At 40.9% G+C, this 19,755-nt stretch overlaps 1 protein-coding gene and 1 long non-coding RNA gene across 2 annotated transcripts; both read right to left on the minus strand.

The window, feature by feature from the left end:
• Window positions 1–1,908: 1,908 nt before the first annotated feature.
• LOC125138937 lies at window positions 1,909–3,906 on the minus strand. The gene is made up of 2 exons (XR_007138032.1): window positions 3,829–3,906; window positions 1,909–3,672 (listed from the first exon to the last, which is right to left on the minus strand). It is a non-coding gene; the product is annotated as an uncharacterized LOC125138937 (long non-coding RNA).
• LOC125138431 (NACHT, LRR and PYD domains-containing protein 3-like) lies at window positions 3,904–17,240 on the minus strand. The gene is made up of 5 exons (XM_047801540.1): window positions 16,593–17,240; window positions 13,386–13,559; window positions 5,133–5,306; window positions 4,269–4,442; window positions 3,904–3,922 (listed from the first exon to the last, which is right to left on the minus strand). Exons 1-5 carry the CDS (start codon window positions 17,060–17,062, stop codon window positions 3,904–3,906), a joined length of 1,011 nt encoding a protein of 336 aa, XP_047657496.1. The 5' UTR covers window positions 17,063–17,240.
• Between the last annotated feature and the right edge of the window lie 2,515 nt (window positions 17,241–19,755).

Raw genomic sequence — 19,755 nt, forward strand, 5'->3', positions numbered from 1 at the left:
CTGATGGACAGTGAAGGATCAGACTCTGAAGATGAGAAAGAAGATGATGCTTCACCTCCACCCTCAAATTCTGCAGGTATGTAGTCAGCTAATGTAGGAAATGATGGGAAAACTAGGGGTGAAATATTACTGGAAGAAAACAATTAAGTGATTAATGATATTTAGGAGTTCTTATTGAATCAATTAATAAAAGAGCTATTTTTTAATCCAGACAAATCAAAGAAGTCGACTGCTGAAGTTGGACATCACCAAAATCATCAACCAGCTAAAGGTAATGATATTCTGATACTGAAAACAAATGATAATATTGTACTTGTAAAGAAACTGCATTCTGTTCAGGGCTTTAAAGTGAGTGATTTGAATATCTTTTACTTATTATTTTTCTTATGCTATATTTTAATATCCGAGGAAAGGATTAATTGATAAGATTTTTTTTTTTTGTAATTTTACCTGTTTATCTTTTGTTCAAAAGTACAGCAGCTGATTGGCAATGACTTGGAAGAACAATACACAACAAAGACTAAGCTGTTTTTCAAATGTCTTATGAAATGGGTCACTGTATTTTCTCTCAAAATTCAAAAGTAATTTCAATAGGAATCTGCACCAGGACACATTTTTTAGATTGTTTGCTTTTGGTCACCCTGGACCAATATAATTCAATCATGTGTACAGTTTTTAATTAGCAATAACCGAATTCAGACATGTATCTACAATGTTTAATTACTGAAGGCTTAAACATGTCAAGAAAGTTAAAGGTCCTCCTGAATTAAGTTATAACCATAACTTATATAAAGGTGCCAGAATTACAACTATGCAAGTGAGCAGTCCAGCACAAATGTGTTTACAGTATAAAACTGTAAAACAATTAAAAAAGACAAACTGATGCTTGTGTATTAATCTGATATGTTATGCGTCACTTTTATCACAATTATTATTTTTTTTTCCAGGATCTTCACAAAACCCACGGAGAAAGTGGTCTACAGAGGAGATACAGGCTGTGGAACAGACTCTGATGGACTACATCAGTTCTGGCAAGGTTCCTGGTAAAGCCCAGTGCATGGAGTGCATTGAAAAATCCCCAGCAGCACTTCAAGGGAGAGGTTGGGATGCAGTCAACGTTTATGTTAAAAATTGCATTGATTCCATGAAGGTGAAAAGCCTTTAATGGATGATTTTATTTATTTATTTTTTTCATATGTTTGTTAAATATGTTAAATATGTAATATGTTTAGTTTACGTGGCTGAAAAATAAATGTTAAAGATAATTAAGATGTCACTGATTCTTGTTTTTGTGGAATTCCCCAAATGTCCAAACTTTTCAGGTGGTTGTACATCAAATATCTTCTACCTATTATGTATATAGATATATTATATAGCAATATATCTTGCAACACGGTTGATCACATGCATGTTTTGTTTTAATTCAAATAGATTCCAGTACACACAGATCATTATTTATATCATAGACCATGGTGGTGTTAATGAACATGAACATTTCCTGTTTGTCATATAACATGAGTGTTGTAGATTCCAAAATGTGGAACTTTTCAGAATTGAAGAGAATTGAATGTGTTAAACAGGAAGTGAGGTAAGGCTTTTTTACTGTTTACTTTCTTAGAAATTGTCTATTCAAATACAAGAGATGATGGGAAATAGTGAAATGAAATGATTAAATAAAAACAGTTAAATTCTCCCTTTTAAACAACACTTTAGTCATGGTCTGAACTTAACCTTTATCTTTGTTAATGTTATACAGTTATAATTGCATATAAATTGGATAATCTGCAGATAAATTATAATAGTGACACCTAGCTGTTGTTGGTGGTAAGACAAAAATAGGCACGTTCCCACCTGTTACGCCCCGTCTAGGGGTGAGGGCGAAACATGAACGAGAACGAGACACCAGGGTTAACTGAAAGAACAATATTTTACTAGGAAAACAAGTGTACAAACGGGGGTATGTCTTCAGGAGCCGACAAAGCCAAAATAACAAACAAAATGGCTATTTATTGCAACGTTTAACTTCCCTACTAAACAAAAGAAAAAGAAAACACAAATCACTTCCCTATCTCCCTAAGAATAAACACAATCAAAAAAAGGTACAAACAAAATGGCATCGGTCTCCCTACTTCCCCAGAAATACTATATACAATTTAGCAAACAGGTCCAAACAAGGGCAATCCAGAATCAAAGTCAAAAGCACATGCAGGAGTCAGTATTAACAGGAAATGTTAAGAATATAAATACACAGAGCAATTTCACACAACTAGATAGCAGAAAGCAAATGATTACAGCAAATGAGCCAAAGAAGCTAAACAGGAAGTGGTGGTGGAGGCTTTTACAGGCCAGAGGGAGTCAGCTGACCAGCAGGGCGTGGCACCAGGTAAACCTCAGGAACCAATCAGGGTTTATCCTGCACAGAAACACAAACACCTCCCCAAAAACAGAAAACAAATAGAAAAGGATGTAACACCACCGGAATAGAAAAAACAGACAAAAATTGAGCTTTCTAAACTTGTGTATTTCTGAAAATAAAGATGATTTTTGGGAACCAAAAAATCCAAAAGAGACATCTGACTTAAAATTGTGGCCTTGATGTATTTAGAAATCAGTGTCACCTCCCAGTCAGGCGTCCCCACCATGTAGCAAAAACAAGTATGTGTGTGTGTGTTTTGGGTGCGTGTGTTAGTGGACATTTTATGTGTGCATTTTTGTGTCTGTATGTATGTTCATTGCACTGAAAAGGGCAAAAGTGTGACCTATTGCCCGACTAAATGTGGCTGGGTCAAACTGACCCGGGAGGACAAGATTAATTTTACTTGCAAAGTTCATAATTTGGAACAATCCTGCAAAATTTCAGGCAAATATGTGTAAGGAAACCCAAGTTATGACATTAAACTTTTCAGATGAGTCAAATAGACCCCGGGTCTGCACAAGGGTTATATAAATATCATATGTACTATGGCAATGACAAACTTTAGCACACAATTTTTTTTATATAAATTAAACAGACTATTTTGTATATATACGTTGTGAAGGTTTCACAGAGAGAGGTTTGGCCCTGCAAAGCTGCAAAACCCAATGGATTTAGTAGTGGGTGGCGAAGGGAAGCATGTTTCATTTTATGCTAGCACAGTATACATTCATCATTAATTTTTAGAGCCTTGGTCCAGAGGTGAGCTAAAAAACCCTCTCATACTTGCCAATCAATAGGGAAAAATTCTCACCTTGCCAGCGTTTTGTGCTCGACAGTGTATTCATCACCTGGACTCTATATATGCTCTATATAATTGTGTATGTGACAAAAGAAGTCTTGAATCTTGAGTCAATCATCTGTGGAGAAACAAATCTGAGATACAATTAAAGAGGTAAAAATAATCTATAAACATCTGTAACACATGGATGTGTATTTGTGTAATCAGTGTGATGATGTGATGATATCTCTGTGTTCTGTGTAGATGCTGAAGGATTTGACTTTGGATTGTAAAATATGTTAAAGTGTGAAGTGTTATGGATCTTCTACATCTGAATATGAATGATTCAGCTCCCAAACTGCTGGAAATGTGGGACGTGTTCTAACGCTTCATCACCATAACTGATTTATCCTGGAAAAAAGGTCTGAGGAGAGACTCCTGTCCTACACCAAACCTGGTGAGTTTCTTATTCTTAATGCTGAAAAACACAACAGGACAGAATTACAGACAAATTTAAACACATTGTTTATGAAAAACAGAAGCATAAATACACACATTAGATGTGACATTTTACAGCACACAGTGAATATTACTCAATATCATACAGTAAAGAGACAGTAAGTCAGTAACTCACTGTAGTGTCTCCAGTTTACAGTGTGGATCCTTCAGTAGATCAGAGAGCAGCTTCACTCCTGATTCTCCTGGTTTATTATTCCTCATATCCAGTTCTCTCAGGTGTGATGAGTTTGACCTCAGAGCTGAAGCCAGAGCAGCACAACCTTTATCTGTAATACTGCAATTACACATCCTGCAAGAAAGAAAACCTTCTCACACTTAACACACTCAGTTTTAGTATTGAAAACATGAACTACACAAAATCTTCATGTACAGTACATTTACTCTCCATCTCACACACACAACAATGACAATATATCAGATCACTACAATTACAGTTACCACAGAGGAGAACTGGATGTTGTAGTGTTTATTAAAACTGTGTGTGTGTGTGTGTGTGTGTGTGTGTGTGTGTGTGTGTGTGTGTGTGTGTGTGTGTGTGTGTGTGTGTGTGTGTACCTCAGTATCTCCAGTGTACAGTATGGATTCTTCAGTCTATCAGAGAGCAGCTTTACTCCTGAATCCTGCAGTTTATTGTTACTCAGGTTCAGTTCTCTCAGACTGGAGGAGTTTGAGCTGAGAACTGAGGACAGAAGTCTACAGCTTTCCTTTGTCAGTTTACTGTCACACAGACTGGAAGAGAAATGATGAAGTGTTTGATTTATAGTGAAATGAGGTGTTTCCATCAGTGAAAAATAAAGTGTCTACCTGAACACAATGAGCTCTGATACAGGTTAGAAATCTGGGTGTAATAGTCGACTCTGACCTCAGTTTTGTTCTTCATATCAATTAAAGTCACACAATTAAACAATTAAATCTCTAAAGTCACATTTTATCATTTGAGGAACACTGAAAAAGTTTGTCCATTTTAATGTAAAGAAGATAAAGAAAAACTTTCTCTACATACATTAATTCCAAGTAGATCAGATTAATGTAACCCTCTCTTTTATGTATTTCACACACACACACACAAAAAAAAAACTTTATCCATTACAGTTAGTAACCAAATCACTCCTATTTAAAGGAACTGTACTGGTTACCTGTGACATCCACAATCATTTTAATATAATCTCAAATATTTATTTAACATCAACAAATGCTGACTTCCTTAAGGTGAATTTTAATAAGAAGAAGCTTCAGTCAAACTGCTTTTAGAGTCGCTGCTCCCAGGATGTGGATCTCACTCTCAGTGTTTATCCATCAGTCACCTTCACTAAATACATTTACAAAGCAGGTTAAACACGTGTGTGTGTGTGTGTGTGTGTGTGTGTGTGTGTGTGTGTGTGTGTGTGTGTGTGTGTGTGTGTGTGTGTGTGTGTGTACCTCAGTATCTCCAGTGTACTGTGTGGATTCTTGAGTCCATCAGAGAGCAGCTTCACTCCTGAATCCTGCAGCTTATTGTTACTCAGGTTCAGTTCTCTCAGACTGGAGGAGTTTGAGCTGAGAACTGAGGACAGAAGTCTACAGCTTTCCTTTGTCAGATCACAGAGGTGCAGACTGGAAGAGAAATGATGAAGTGTTTGATTTATTTCTCTGATAGTGAATTGAGGTGTTTCCATCAGTGAGAAATAAAATGTCCCCCTGAACACAAGGTTCTAATATCAGGATAAAAAAATCTGTGTACAAATGTGGCAAGTAAGAATGCGCATCACAGAGAAAAGGATCCTGCGATTTTTTTGCAACATCACAAGAGAGAATGTAACCCTGACATTAAGATGTTTTTTTATCTACAGACGCTTAGCATCATCATTAAGGTGCCGTCTCCCATACTGGACCTGTGTTGGTTGTGTTGGTTCGAGGCTCAGAGCTGATCAAGTAGGATTAGTTAGTCTTATCCCTTTGAAAACGACTAGCCACATTATCAAGCCCTGTTTACAGGTATAATTTATAATTTGTTAACTTTATTATTCCTTATATTTATTAAAGTTTAATGATTTATAGCATTTATTGGTAATATTAAGTGTAAATAGTAGTTATATCCTGTTGGTACTTATAAATAGTGGCAGATACTATTTGCACCTCAGTATTGTTGTGCATTAAACATTATGTAATGATAACGGAGTGTAAAGATTGTTACATTATGAAGTCTTATAACAGACTGAATAGGAGCTTAGAATGTGAGAGTTTACAACACAAAGCATTAATCATCCTCTAAATAAATTCTCATAGCATCATCATTTTTAAATAATTTCCTAACAACCAGAGAGATTGAGATAGATCACTTTCAAGTTTGGGAGTTAGATACATGGTGAGACTGCTGAAAACTACACCAGGTTACCATGTAACCCAATTCCCTGAGAAGAGAACGAGACGCTGTGTCAAGGCTGACGTTATGGGAATGCTTCTACGAGGAAGTTGTGTCTGAAGCTCTGTGTGCACACACGGCAATTTAATGGCTCGGAAAGGACACTTGACAAATTGATTACGCGCCAGCAACTCCATATAAGGGCATCTACGTCAAGCTGCTCCAGCTTCTATTTGTCTGAAGGAAGCGCAAGATGCTGCTCTGGGTGTGGCCAGCAACGCAGCCTTCTCAGGGAACCGGGTTACATACGTAACCTGGTGTAGTTCCCTTTTGAGGGAACTTGATGCTGCATCAAGGCTGACGCTATGGGAAAGGCAATACCCACGGCACCACGCACCGGTCGATGACTGCGCCAGAGGCCGTGAGAGAGCACGAGCAGTCTTTGAACAGAACATCAAAGGCCCTGCAGGACCTGGGACCCCGGAGTGGGGTCCAAGTCCAGGTCATAGAACCTGTTAAAGGTGTGCGACAGGACCAACCTGCCGCAGCACAAATATTTTCAAGAGGGACACCACTGGCCAAAGCATTCGACGAGGCGATACCCCAGTAGAGTGAGCCCTGATGCCAAGAGGCGAGGCAAGACCGCGCACCTCATAGGCCTGAGTAATGGCCTCCACTACCCATTGTGCCAAGCACTGTTTGGAAACCGGATTACCCCTATTCCGGCTCCCAAAACAGACAAAAAGCCACAAGCTAGAACAATGGACATTTAATTAAATTCAATTCAAGTTTATTTGTATAGCGCTTTTTACAATTGACATTGTCTCAAAGCAGCTTTACAGAACATAAACATAGAACAAAGGGTTATTATAAGAATAATATAAAGATTAATAGATTACAAAATTCAAGATTAATATTAGATAGATTTAGTTCACAATGTGTATGTATATATCCCCAATGAGCAAGTCTGAGGTGATTCAGGCAGCAGTGGCAAGGAAAAACTCCCTTAGAGGTAAGGAAGAAACCTTGAGAGGAACCAGGCTCAAGGGGAACCCATCCTCATATCGGTGACACTGGAGGGTGTGATTATAAATATAAACAAATGTTGTATAGATGCAAAATATCACATGGAGTTCACATCTTTTTAGTACAGCAGAATATAAGTGTAGCTGGTAGATCTCTGGATGCCTCAGGATTCGCTGGGTCGGCGCCATCTCAGTGGTCCAAAATCTTCATCGCGCGGAAGACGATCAGGGCTGGTATAATTTCTGGATGCCTCAGGATGGGTAGAAGAGAGAAGCAATGAAGAGAGGGAAGGATGGAGCGGGAGATAAACAGGCGGATCGGTGTATCTTCTGCAGTGATACCGGTCTGTTGTGGTGAAGAAAAAGCTGAGCCGTAAGGCGAAGCTCTCTATTTACCAGTCAATATACGTTCCTACCCTCACCTATGGTCATGAGCTTTGGGTCATGACCGAAAGGACAAGATCCCGGATACAGGCGGCCGAAATGAGTTTCCTCCGCAGGGTGGGTGGGCGCTCCCTTAGAGATAGGGTGAGGAGCTCGGTCACTTGGGCGGAGCTCAGAGTAGACCCGCTGCTCCTCCACATCGAGAGGAGTCAGCTGAGGTGGCTCGGGCATCTGTTCCGGATGCCTCCTGGACGCCTTCCTGGGGAGGTGTTCCGGGCATGTCCAACCGGGAGGAGGCCCCGGGGAAGACCTAGGACACGCTAGAGGGACTATGTCTCTCGGCTGGCCTGGGAACACCTCGGTATTCCCCCGGAAGAGCTGGAGGAAGTGTCTGGGGAGAGGGAAGTCTGGGCATCCCTGCTTAGTCTGCTGCCCCCATGACCCGGCCCCGGATAAGCGGTAGAAGATGGATGGATGGACAACCACCTAGTAATGCATTACAATAGTCAAGTCTAGAGGTCATGAATGCATGAACTGGCTTCTCAGCATCAGATACAGACAGGATGTTTCTCAGCTTGGCAATATTTCTAAGGTGGAAGAATGCTGTTTTTGTAGTATGGGTGATAGGATTTTCAAAGGACAAGTTGCTGTCTAATATAACACCCAGGTCTTTCACTGTTGAGCTACTAGTAACAGTACATCCCTCTAAATGGAAGTTAACTTGTGAGAGTTTCTGTGTGCTGGTTTTTGGACCTATAAGTAGTATTTCTGTCTTATCGGAGTAACAGAAAATTACAGCTCAACCAATCTTTTATCTCTCTAAGGCGTTGAGTTAATTTTGACAATTCAGCTATTTCATCTGGTTTTGACGAGATATATAACTGTGTATCGTCGGCATAACAGTGGAAATTAATCCAATGTCTTCTAATGATGTTCCCTAATGGAAGCATGTATATCGAATAAAGCAGGGGTCCTAGGACTGATCCTTGAGGGACTCCAAAATTAACTGGCAATAAGCTGGAGGATTCACCATTTAATTCTACAAAATGGTATCGATCAGACAGGTAGGATCTAAACCAGCTTAAAGCCTGTCCATGAATACCTGTGTAATTTTGTAAGCGATCTATAAGAATGTTGTGATCAGGTCCGTGAACCAAACTTGAGATGACCAATGAGGAGAACAGAGGAGGTGACATTCTAGGAGAATGTTGACTCGGTTGTGGTGCACTCTGGCTAGGACTTGCGGGAGCAGAGCTACCTGGGGAAAGACGTACAGACGGAGCCATACCAAAGCATCCTGGCCCAACAGGGCTGGATGAGAGAGGGAGAACCACAGCGGAGAGTGGGTTGACTCCTTGGAGGCGAACAGATCCACTTCTGCCAAAGCTGAAAATCTGCCAAATTTGCTCCACCACATTGGGGTGGAGACGCCACTCCCCGGGCTTCAGCACCGGCCTTGACAAGAAGTCTGCCTCCCGATTTACACGCCCTGGAAAGAAAACTGCTCTGAGAGAAAGAAACCTGGTCTCTGCCCAAAGCAGAATCTGCTGCGCCAACCTGAACAGGGGGCACGAACACAAACCACCTTGATGATTGGGCGAATGCAAGATGTTGCCACGAATGGCAGCCTCAGTACTTAGCTCCTCAGTGTTTGTTTAGTTTTTGTTAGTTTTTCCTGTTCTTTGTCAAGAAAATCCGATCAGTTTCACTAGGGATGAGCTGCTGAACATTCGGCAGCACACACCACAAGATCCTTTACTGGTTTTTGAGTATTCCGACGTTTTGCTGAATATTGTAGTTGGCGGAGCGGATGCGCTGTTTAAGCGCTTCAGGACGCCCAGACGGGTCTACTCAGACAGCGCGGTCTAAGAACACTGCTGCCTAGCATCCATCTGGCGAATCTCCGCGCTCTTCCCAACAAAACGGACAAACTCCTTCTGCTCACCCGAAAAAATAAGGATTTTTCAAACTCTGCTGCTTTCTGCTTCATACAACTCATCGTGGTGGAGTCCCAATCTACTCCCAGAAAGGTGGTTCTCTGAGAAGGAGAAAGCACACACTTTCCTGGGTTCAGCCTGAGGCCTAAAGACCTCATGTGGGCAAGCACAGCATCTCTAGGACTGGCTGCCATACCCTTCAACAGGGCCAGAATGAGCCAGTCGTCTAGGTCAGTGGTCCCCAACCTTTTTTTCGCCGCGGACCATTCAATGTTTGCCGCGGTCATTTTACTGCGCCCCGCTGGGGGTGGCGGTTATACAATTAAATTAAAATAAATAATTTTTATTTAACTGTATTTAAACATTCCTTTTTAACTCACTACAATGCTAAATCAATGAGAACCCTGAGCTTGTTTCTTTGCAACGAGACGGTTCCATCTGGGGTAATAGGAGACAATGACACCCGAAGTGTGTTGCTTATGTCCAGTTTATTCTGTTGTTTTGTTTTGGTTGCTGTCACTGCAGAAAACCCCACTTCACACAGATAGCACGTCAGAAATGGCAATAGGGATGTAAGTGCTGTGGTGACAATCTCAGGGTATTCCGCCATGACTTTAATCCAGAACACCGGCAGAGTTTCTAACTTTCTAACGACATCTGTTTCGTGCTCATTTTTACTAATTTGTGGGTTAAATTTGAGCAAACACAATATACACGTACACCAAGCACTGTTAAACATGAGAAAGTACTGGTGAACAGAGAGAAGAGCGATACACACCTGCTCTCCACCAAAGCTACAACACCACTGCCGCTTGCAGCCGCTCAGCTCCAGAGGTCACCTAAACCCGGCCCGATATCATGATATTTTGCGCATACGCGGTATTGGGGCGGCTTTAGGTGACGTCTCTGAGCTCCCGGTTAACCTCTCGTCCATGGAAAGTCGCACAAACCCGATAGAGATACACCCCAGTAAATAAAATGGAAATAATTTAATGTTCCTTGGGCGGCCTGGTACCATTTGGTCCACGGATCGGTACAGGTCCACGGCCTGGGGGTTGGGGAACACTGGTCTAGGTAATTCAGTACACAGACGCCCTGGACACACAAAGGTGCCAGGGCAGCATCCAGGTGACTTTGTAGACGTGCGCGGTGAAAGGGCTAGGCCAAAAGGGAGAACACAATTCTGGTACGCTTCGTCCCCGAAAGCAAACCTGAGGAACTTCCTGTGCTCTGGCAGAATGCCTAAGTGAAAATAGGCAAGGAAGGAGAACGGACACAGACCTTACTGCCCCCCCGAATCGGCGAAGGCAGCAGGGCGGGCATTCCTGAATAGGACGCTCCTAGGAACCACAGCTCTCGGGCACCAGGATTCCTTTGTGGCCTGCCTGGCTGAGATGACGGACCTAAGGTCCCCTCTCACCTGACAGGTCTGGGCTCAGGTACGCTGACCAGCCTCCCTAGTCCAGACCTGCCAACCTTGGAAACATTTTTTGAGTAGCAACTTACTGCAGCGACACGGCGTGAGGTCAGGCACATTTGCTGGGCAGTGTTGATTAAGTTCACATGCTCACTCATTACAACGTTTTACTTAGCACATAGTTCTCACTCACCACCATATCTAGTTATTCAACATACAAGTAGACCATGAAGAACTCTTTTATTGAAAAGGCAACATAAAAACTATCTTAACAACTCTATGTATTGCCATAAATTACATCAACTGAATTAAACAGTAACTTCATATCTGACAACACATACATGTGTTAATTTTCTCAGCAATAATGCAAGACTCTAGATTTCACTACGGTTTTGACTGGCTGATCATATAATACCTCACTTTCTGCTTTTATTTCCCTGCCTTTTAAAAAAAAATCTGATGTCCATCAGATGTGATCTACAGGAGCCAGTAAAAAATTACATTAGTTTTGTCATGTTATAGCATGACCGCGTGCTATAAAAGGCATACGCGGACACTCGGGGATATTGATTTCTGCGTGCTCGGACGAGTTTGTCTTTTCCGTTAAAGTATGACGGCAATGCGTTTACAGGCATGACTTGCATTTCCTATATAAATACTAGCAAATAAAGTAAAACTTGATCTGTGCATAAAACTTAAACTTGAGGCACAACACCGGACACTTGAGCACATGCCCCAGTAAAGGAGTCTAACGATGCCTGTGGTTCGGCAGGGTTATTAAAATGGATGAAATTCACAATTCTGGCCGTTAAGTCCTCACTTGTAAAAAACAGTCACTGTAAGAAGAATTGAAGACGGACAGAGACAGATGAAAACCACATTCATTTTGACGGCTCTCCGCTTGTAGCGTTTAAGAGTTGTAAACTGGTGCTATGATTGTTGGAATTATTATTTTCCCAGGTTGCTGCCCAATGCGGTTACACCCATAGGCACATTGCCTGGTGCACAAATGCACAGACGGTTGAACTCAAAGGCATCAATGTTTTTTTTACAATGCGTATTTGGAAGTGACAAATCGTAGCAGCATACTTTGATGTCTGAATGCGTATCTGCTACACAAAATGCGTAAAGGTTGGCAGGTCTGCTTGTCCTAGATGGGGGCGGGGGGGATCTTTTTTCACTGACCAGAGTGAGCTAGAAGGGAGTAGGGTGCGGCTGGATGATTGCCAAGGCTGCTCACAAAGGCGAGGGAGAAATTCCCCATACCCATGTCTTTCAAGCCCTATAATGGCTGAATACTCAGACAAGGCTGGAGAAAAAATACGAGCTGAAAATGGATTTCTCCAAGACCTTGACCCCTCAGCATGGAGGTCGGGAAAAAAACGGCAGTCGTCTGCATGCAGGTGGCCTGCGGCCTGAAGTCAGAAAGCAGTCATCTAGCTTAGAACGGACGACACTAAAAAAATACAGCCAGGGGGGATTGGAGAGTATGCAGAGGGAATCCCTCACAATGCACACAGCCGGCTCCCTCGAGAGCCGACCGCGAATGCTCCTCTCCCAAACAAACAACGCAAAGAGAGTGCGAGTCATCCCCCGTGATAAATCGGGGGGCATGGAAGCATCTCTTAAAATGCTTGGACTGTAACATATTTTGTGTCTCTCATCTAGCTTTCCCTAAAAGATATGTTTTTTTCTCTCCCTGCACAGACAGACGGTGACAAATGACACACATACACAGAGCGCTTCCAGAAGACAAAGAAAGCTGCAGCGTGACATAGATGCCCTTATATGGACTCACGTGTCCTTTCCGAGCCATTAAATTGCCATGTGAACTCAAAGAAGCATTCCCCTAGCGTCGGCCTGGACGCAGCGTCGAGTTCCCTGGAAAGGGAGCTGCTGTGACCTTGCAACCATTTCATGTTGTCTCGCCCTCAAGTGCTTACTCAGGACACGCTTCACCTACAGTATGGGGGAAGTTTCTGTTTGATCGGAGACATCTTCAGTAACCAGGGAGGATGCATGAACACACACACAAACGCACATGTACACACAAACACACACACAAACAAAACCACACATACACACAGACACACACACAAACCTGAGGTACAAAAGGGAGAGTTAAGATACTTCTTTGCCTCCACTGTGTAGACTTTGCACTGTATGGAAGAAGCCTTTTGCTTTTACTACCAACTCTGAGTCTGAGTGTGTTTTATACCTCTACTGACACCACACTCTCAAACTTGAAAGTGATCTATCTAAATCTCTCTGTTATGAAAGTATTTAAAAACGATGCTATGTGAATTTGTTTAGAGGAAAATTAATGCTTCATGTTGTAATATCTCACATTCTAAGCTCCTATTCAGTCTGTTATAAGACTTTATAATGTAACAATCTTACTTTTATTAAACTCAATAAGCATTTTAAATAAAGCCTGTTAAAAAATGCCTTGCTAATGTTTACTAACTAATAGCTTGATGTGTGTGGCTGTGTGTGTGGGTGTGGCTATGTGTGTGTGGGGGGGGGGAGCTGTGGTGGGTGTGTCTATGTATGTGTGTGTGTGTATACCTCAGTTTCTCCAGTGTACAGTGTGGATTCTTCAGTCCAACAGAGAGCAGCTTCACTCCTGAATCCTGCAGTTTATTGTTACTCAGGTCCAGTTCTCTCAGACTGGAGGAGTTTGAGCTGAGAACTGAGGACAGAAGTCTACAGCTTTCCTTTGTCAGATTACACTGACACAGACTGGAAGAGAAATGATGAAATATCAGAACACTGATCTCAAACACACAAACACAGCCATAATCCAGATAAAGTTGAAGATGTAACAGAAATGTCAGTGTGTTTGTGTCACACACAAATCAGAGGACAGAACACCACATCAGCACATTTACAGGAGCAGGGACGTCATTCTGCACTCACAACTCTCAGCTACAATTTATTATAAGTCCATTAGGTCATGTATTTGAGACACACATTCATTCATTCATTCATTAATTCATTCTATCATTTATTTATTTTATTTTATTTTATTTTATTTTATTTTATTTAACCAGGTGAGTCAGTTGAGAACCAGTTCTCATTTACAATGATGACCTGACCAAGAGGCAACATAAAAACTAATACAATACACAAACACAGCTATAAACAATGACATGACAAAACAAACAAAAAACTAAAAACAAGTACAGTGATCGTGAGTTAGTGACTGAATTGAATGTTTAAAGGAAGAAAGTGATATAAATGAATGAATGAGTCAGCTGCAGATGATTCCAATCATATTCAGCAGAAAACTGAAAAGAACAACGACCAAAAGCATATACGGACTTTAGGGATGCAGAAATTAAAGAATTGACTAGAGCACAGATTACGACTTGTATTATTAACATTAAGAAGATACTGTAAATACGAGGGAGTTTTACCAATAAGAGTTTTATAAATGAACAGAAACCAATAAGTTTGTCTGTGAGAATGAAGAGAATACCAATTCAACAAAGAATACAGGAGGCAATGGTGAGTGTTAAATGAAGCTCCAGTCACAAAGCAGATTGCAGCGTGATAAATAGCATCCAGTTTATGAAGGAGAGTTTTTGAAGCGGACCTATAAACTACATCATCATAATCCAATATTGGAAATACTGTCCTTTTAACCAAAAGCTGTTTAGAAGAACGTGTAAAAGTTCTGTGAGAGCGAGCAGCCTACAAACACTACACTCTGATATGTGTTCAAGTTTCTACAACCAACACTGCAGATACAGTGCATTTTATTACAGAAAATAAAGAAGTATACAGCTGTACACTACCAGTTAATAACATGACAATACTAGTCGTACTTTACACTCAGTTATTTTTTGGATTTCACAGAAAACAAACTAAACTGTTGGTGTGTGTTGTTCTCTGTGCTCGTACAGGCACAAATCTGTCACCTCCAGACCTCTGATTTTACACACACACTGGTTCAGGTGTTTGGTGTTAACCTGAGTACAGGTGGTGTGTTCACACACGTCCAAACACATCCAAACTAAAGAGAAAGATTATTTTTTTTTAACCTTATAAATGATTCTTGATCATGATTTGTATTTTTTATAAAATATAGATGTGGAAAAATCTCTCATCTGTCATAAACAATGTAAATAAAGGATATTAGAAAGAACATTGTACTGTTTACTACAGATGTCACTGTTACTATTTCAACACAACTTAGTGAACCCTTCTTTCTCCACAGAGTAAGTAGGATCATGTATTTTATGCCTCCACAACTGAGAAGTGAATGTGGGGTTCTCTTCTTAAATATGAGCTCCTTCCCTGTTTACAGAGTGACGTCACATCAGCATGACTGCACACAGCATCAGAAATAAACAAAGTCAAAATTCTTACCTTTAAATGAGTGACACTGTATATACACAAGTATTAGCTTTAGATGGATCAACATACAGACATTTGTTTGTTAAATCTAAAACACTGACTATACACATAGCAGGGAAATCTAACCCACCTTGTAGGTAAAAATTTAACACAACACTACTGTGTGTTAGACTAAAGGATTTGTGTAGGTGGGCTTCAGGTGGCTATAAGTGACATGGTAGAATGTAGTGTACCAATATGTAATATTTTATCAGTACATAATGATGAACAGAGAACAAAACCAGTCTGTTACAATGTACAACAAAAATATAGTTCAGTCAGGACCACTTTGTCAATGAAAGTTATTGTGAGCATACAGTTAGTGTTGACGGGATGGTTCTGTATTGGGAGAAATTTTCCCACGCGCCTGTCCGTGCGGTGATAAACGCTGATAAACCTGACCGACCATCACGTGCAACCGTCTTTGTGTTCACAGTCTGTTTTACCACATCCACCATCTTCTGATGCAGTGACAAAAAACTGTGTCTAAAATTCAACCACAACAGATTAACAACAATCACGATCTAAGAGCAAGAATGTGATCGGTCATTAACAGTTTGGTGTTTTTGTCGAGCTCCAAGTAGAACAAAACAGGATTTTATAATATCAGCGGTCACGACACTACACTAACCTGTGACACATTATTCATCCTCTCTCTTTTTACCTGCTTGTACACTTGATAAGGAAAGAAAAAAGAACCCCATCAAAATAAAAGTCTTCATATAAAAAAGTCACATTTAAAATCCATCCTCTACAAACAGGTCAGTGTTAGAGAAAGAAAATCTTCATCACACATCTGAGTTCGCTGCCTAGCTTGTTTCTAACAAAATAAGAAGATAAAGCTGACCATTTTCACACTTCGTCTGTCCAATGTGTCGAGGTAAAACATGATTATTGATGTTTTATTTACCACGAGCTCAGTCATTGGTAAAGTTTAGCAGTAGTTCAGACTGAAGGAGACTTTTGTTTTACCTGCCTAGCTTGTTTCTAACATAATAAGATGATGAAGCTGAACATTTCAGTCTTTCACTGGTGTTTAGTTCAGAAATATCTTTAGTTCTTAAATGCACAAAGATATTTTGTATAGATATTTTTACATAAATTTTTAGAGAACACTAAATGTTTCACGATTCATATATAAAAGCTATGAAATGACTCATATGATGTTATAAGATTTTGTCCATGTGGCCCAGCCCTCAGTTCAGATATAACATGTTAGTGTACAGAGTGAAACAATCTCCTGTAAAAGTACCAGAGGTTTGTGTAAAGATGATTAGAGGAACTATTAACACACATTAATCCAAACAGTACAGTTCAGTGTTACATTAAAATAATAAACCATGCAGTAATACAGTTATAAATAAAAATACTCACACAGCTTTTCTGGAGGCTTTGACCACTGGCAGCAGCCTCAGAAGACCTTCATGTGATCTATCATATTTCCTCAAATCAAACACATCCAGCTCCTGTTCTGAGGTCAGTAACACAAACACCAGAGCTGACCACTGAGCAGGAGAGAGTCTGGTTCCACTGAGACGACTGTCACCTCCTCTGTTCAGGTAAGTTTGTACTTCCTGCACTAGAGAATGATCATTCAGTTCATTCAGACAGTGGAACAGATTGATGGATTTCTCTGGCGATGGATTCTCCCTGATCTTCTCCTTGATGTACTTCACTGTTTCTGGTTTGCTTTGAGATCTGCTTCCTGTCTGTGGAATTAAGTCTTGTATAAGAGTTTGATTGGACTCCAGTGAGAGACCCATAAGGAAGCGGAGGAACAGGTCCAGGTGTCCATGCTCACTCTGTAAGGCCTTGTCCACTGAACTCCTGAGGAGATCAGACATGTTTGGATTTCTGAAGAAATTAAAAAGTCCAGTGCTTTGCCCCAAATTTCTCTTTCTTAAAATAAAGCAGAAAAATGCATATAAAGCAGCCAGAAACTCCTGAACACTCAGATGTACGAAGCTGAACACCTTCCCCAGGTGAAGCCCAAACTCCTCTCTGAAGATCTCAGTACACACTCCTGAGTACACTGACACTTCTCTGACATCAATGCCACATCCTCTCAGGTCTTCCTCATAGAAGATCAGGTTTCCTTTCTCCAGCTGCTGGAAAGCCAGTTTTCCCAGTGCCATGATACTCTCTCTGGTCTGCTGAGGATCAGGGTCACATTTCTGATGGTACTTTTGGTCTTTGTGTTTGATCTGAAAGATCAGGAAGTGTGTGAACATTTGAGTCAGAGTCTTGGGGATCTCTCCACCCTCTGCTTCACCCAACATTCTCTCTAGAACTGTGGCTGAGATCCAGCAGAAGACTGGGATGTGGCACATGATGTAGAGGCTCCTTGAAGACTTCAGGTGTGTGATGATTTTACTGGCCAGGCTCTGGTCACTGATCCTCTTCCTGAAGTACTGCACTTTCTGAGAATTACTGAAGCCTCGTACCTCTGTTACCTGGTCTACACACTCGAGAGGGATCTGATTGGCTGCTCCTGGTCTTGTGGTTATCCAGAGGAGAGCAGAGGGAAGCAGATTCCCCTTGATGAGGTTCGTCAGCAGCACATCCACTGAGGCTGACTCTGTCACATCACACACATTCTTATTCTTCTGGAAATTTAGAGGAAGTCGACACTCATCCAGACCATCAAAGATCAACACCACTTTGTAGGAGTCACAGTCTATTGATTCTAGTTTTCTTATTTCTGGGAAAAAGTGATGAAGAAGTTTCATCAGACTGAGATTTTGCTGCTTCATCAGATTCAGCTCTCTAAAGGGAAGTGGGAACATGAAGGTGACGTCCTGATTTACTTCTCCTTCAGCCCAGTCCAGAATGAACTTCTGCACAGAGACTGTTTTTCCAATTCCAGCAACTCCTTTAGTCAGCACAGTTCTGATGGACTTGTCTTTAAAGAGCTCATTACATTTGATGGGTTTCTCCTGTGTTGCTGGTCTCCTGGACGCTGCCTCAATCTGTCTCACCTCATGTTCATTATTGACGTCTCCACTCCAACCCTCTGTGATGTAGAGCTCAGTGTAGATCTCATTTAGAAGTGCTGAGCTTCCATGCTGTGAGATTCCTTCATTAATTCTTTTAAACTTCTCTCTCAGGCTGGACTTCAACTTTGGCTGATACACAGAACCTACAGACTCTAATAAACAAAGTAATAGCTAGTTTATTAATAAATAGTTATAATGCAAAATCATTCAAACACTGCTATTAATTCCTGGCTGATGTTCTAAATATTATTGAAGCTGGACCATGAACAGATACAACATGATATTAAAATAAAATTTAAAACTAAAAGTTCATATCTAAAACTTTCCTCTCTCTAAAGTGAAGCTGATGGAATAAAGTCATGACTCAGAGCTCTTACTGTTGTGCAGTGTTTTAGCGAGATCTGTGTGGTTCATGTTCTTCAGGACGTGCAGTGTGATCTTCAGCGCTCCGTCTCTGACACTGTGCAGATCCTCCTCATCCTCCACCTCCCTCTCAGTGCATGCTGGGTAATCTGGACTCAGGAGCTTCCTAACCCTCATCAGCTCATTCTTTATCAGAGTGATGACTTTGTGTTCCAGCTCCTGGTTAGAAACACACAGGAACAGATCTAAATATTATCATGTTACACAGTGAGAGAGGCTTTTATTTTATCAAAAGAAGAAAAGTCTCTTTTTATTATCACATTTAAAACCCATACAACTGATTACCCATAATGCTGCTGCACATCAAGACATTACAAGTGATCACAACACACATTACACACTTTAAAAACAACACACACCTTGAATATAGAGTCCAGCTGATTTGTGATGATGTTTGATTTTTGTCGTCTGTGAACAAACAAAACCCATCATGTAATATGGACTATATGTATTCATAGCTGCACAAATCACACACTAATAAATACAGAGACAAATATTTAACACTATCCTCTTAACACAATACACTGATTTCAGGATTTCCTAATTGACACCAACATGTTTAGAAACAAATGTTTGTCATTAATGTCCCAGGTGTAAAAGCACCACAGACCCTCCAGCTCAGGGACTGCAGACTGAACTGAACTCTTAAAGCACTTTTCCTCACTGCCAGTCCGAGAGCTGCAGCACTGCACAGTTTAGTGTTTTACTGCTTCAACACTTGATAAACCTCATGAAGGGCTTCATAATGAGTTGAGTGAGTTTGATCAGGTGGAACACTGCTGTAAAACACCTCACTATACTGACCTCACATCAGTAGAACTGTCTCTGTCTCTGACGGTAACTGGAAGTTCCATTGACCAGTCACTCTTCATCTGATATCAGGAGTCCCAATCACAGCTAACTGACTCAGCTGGGTCTTAAAGCCTGTAGAGTTCACTGACTCAAAGCTGCTCTTATGCTCCACATTACCCAGTCCTTTTTACTCTTCTCTCAGTGAATGATTTGTCTAAACTGTTCTTAGATCAGATCAGTGATATATTCACTGCTATTAAACACCTTAAAGCAAAGTTGAGTTCCTGTGTTAACTAGTGAGTGTTTAGAGATACAGATGTGTTCCC

Source organism: Tachysurus fulvidraco, chromosome 16 (genome assembly GCF_022655615.1).
Source record: "Tachysurus fulvidraco isolate hzauxx_2018 chromosome 16, HZAU_PFXX_2.0, whole genome shotgun sequence".
Taxonomy (NCBI): Eukaryota; Metazoa; Chordata; class Actinopteri; order Siluriformes; family Bagridae; genus Tachysurus; species Tachysurus fulvidraco.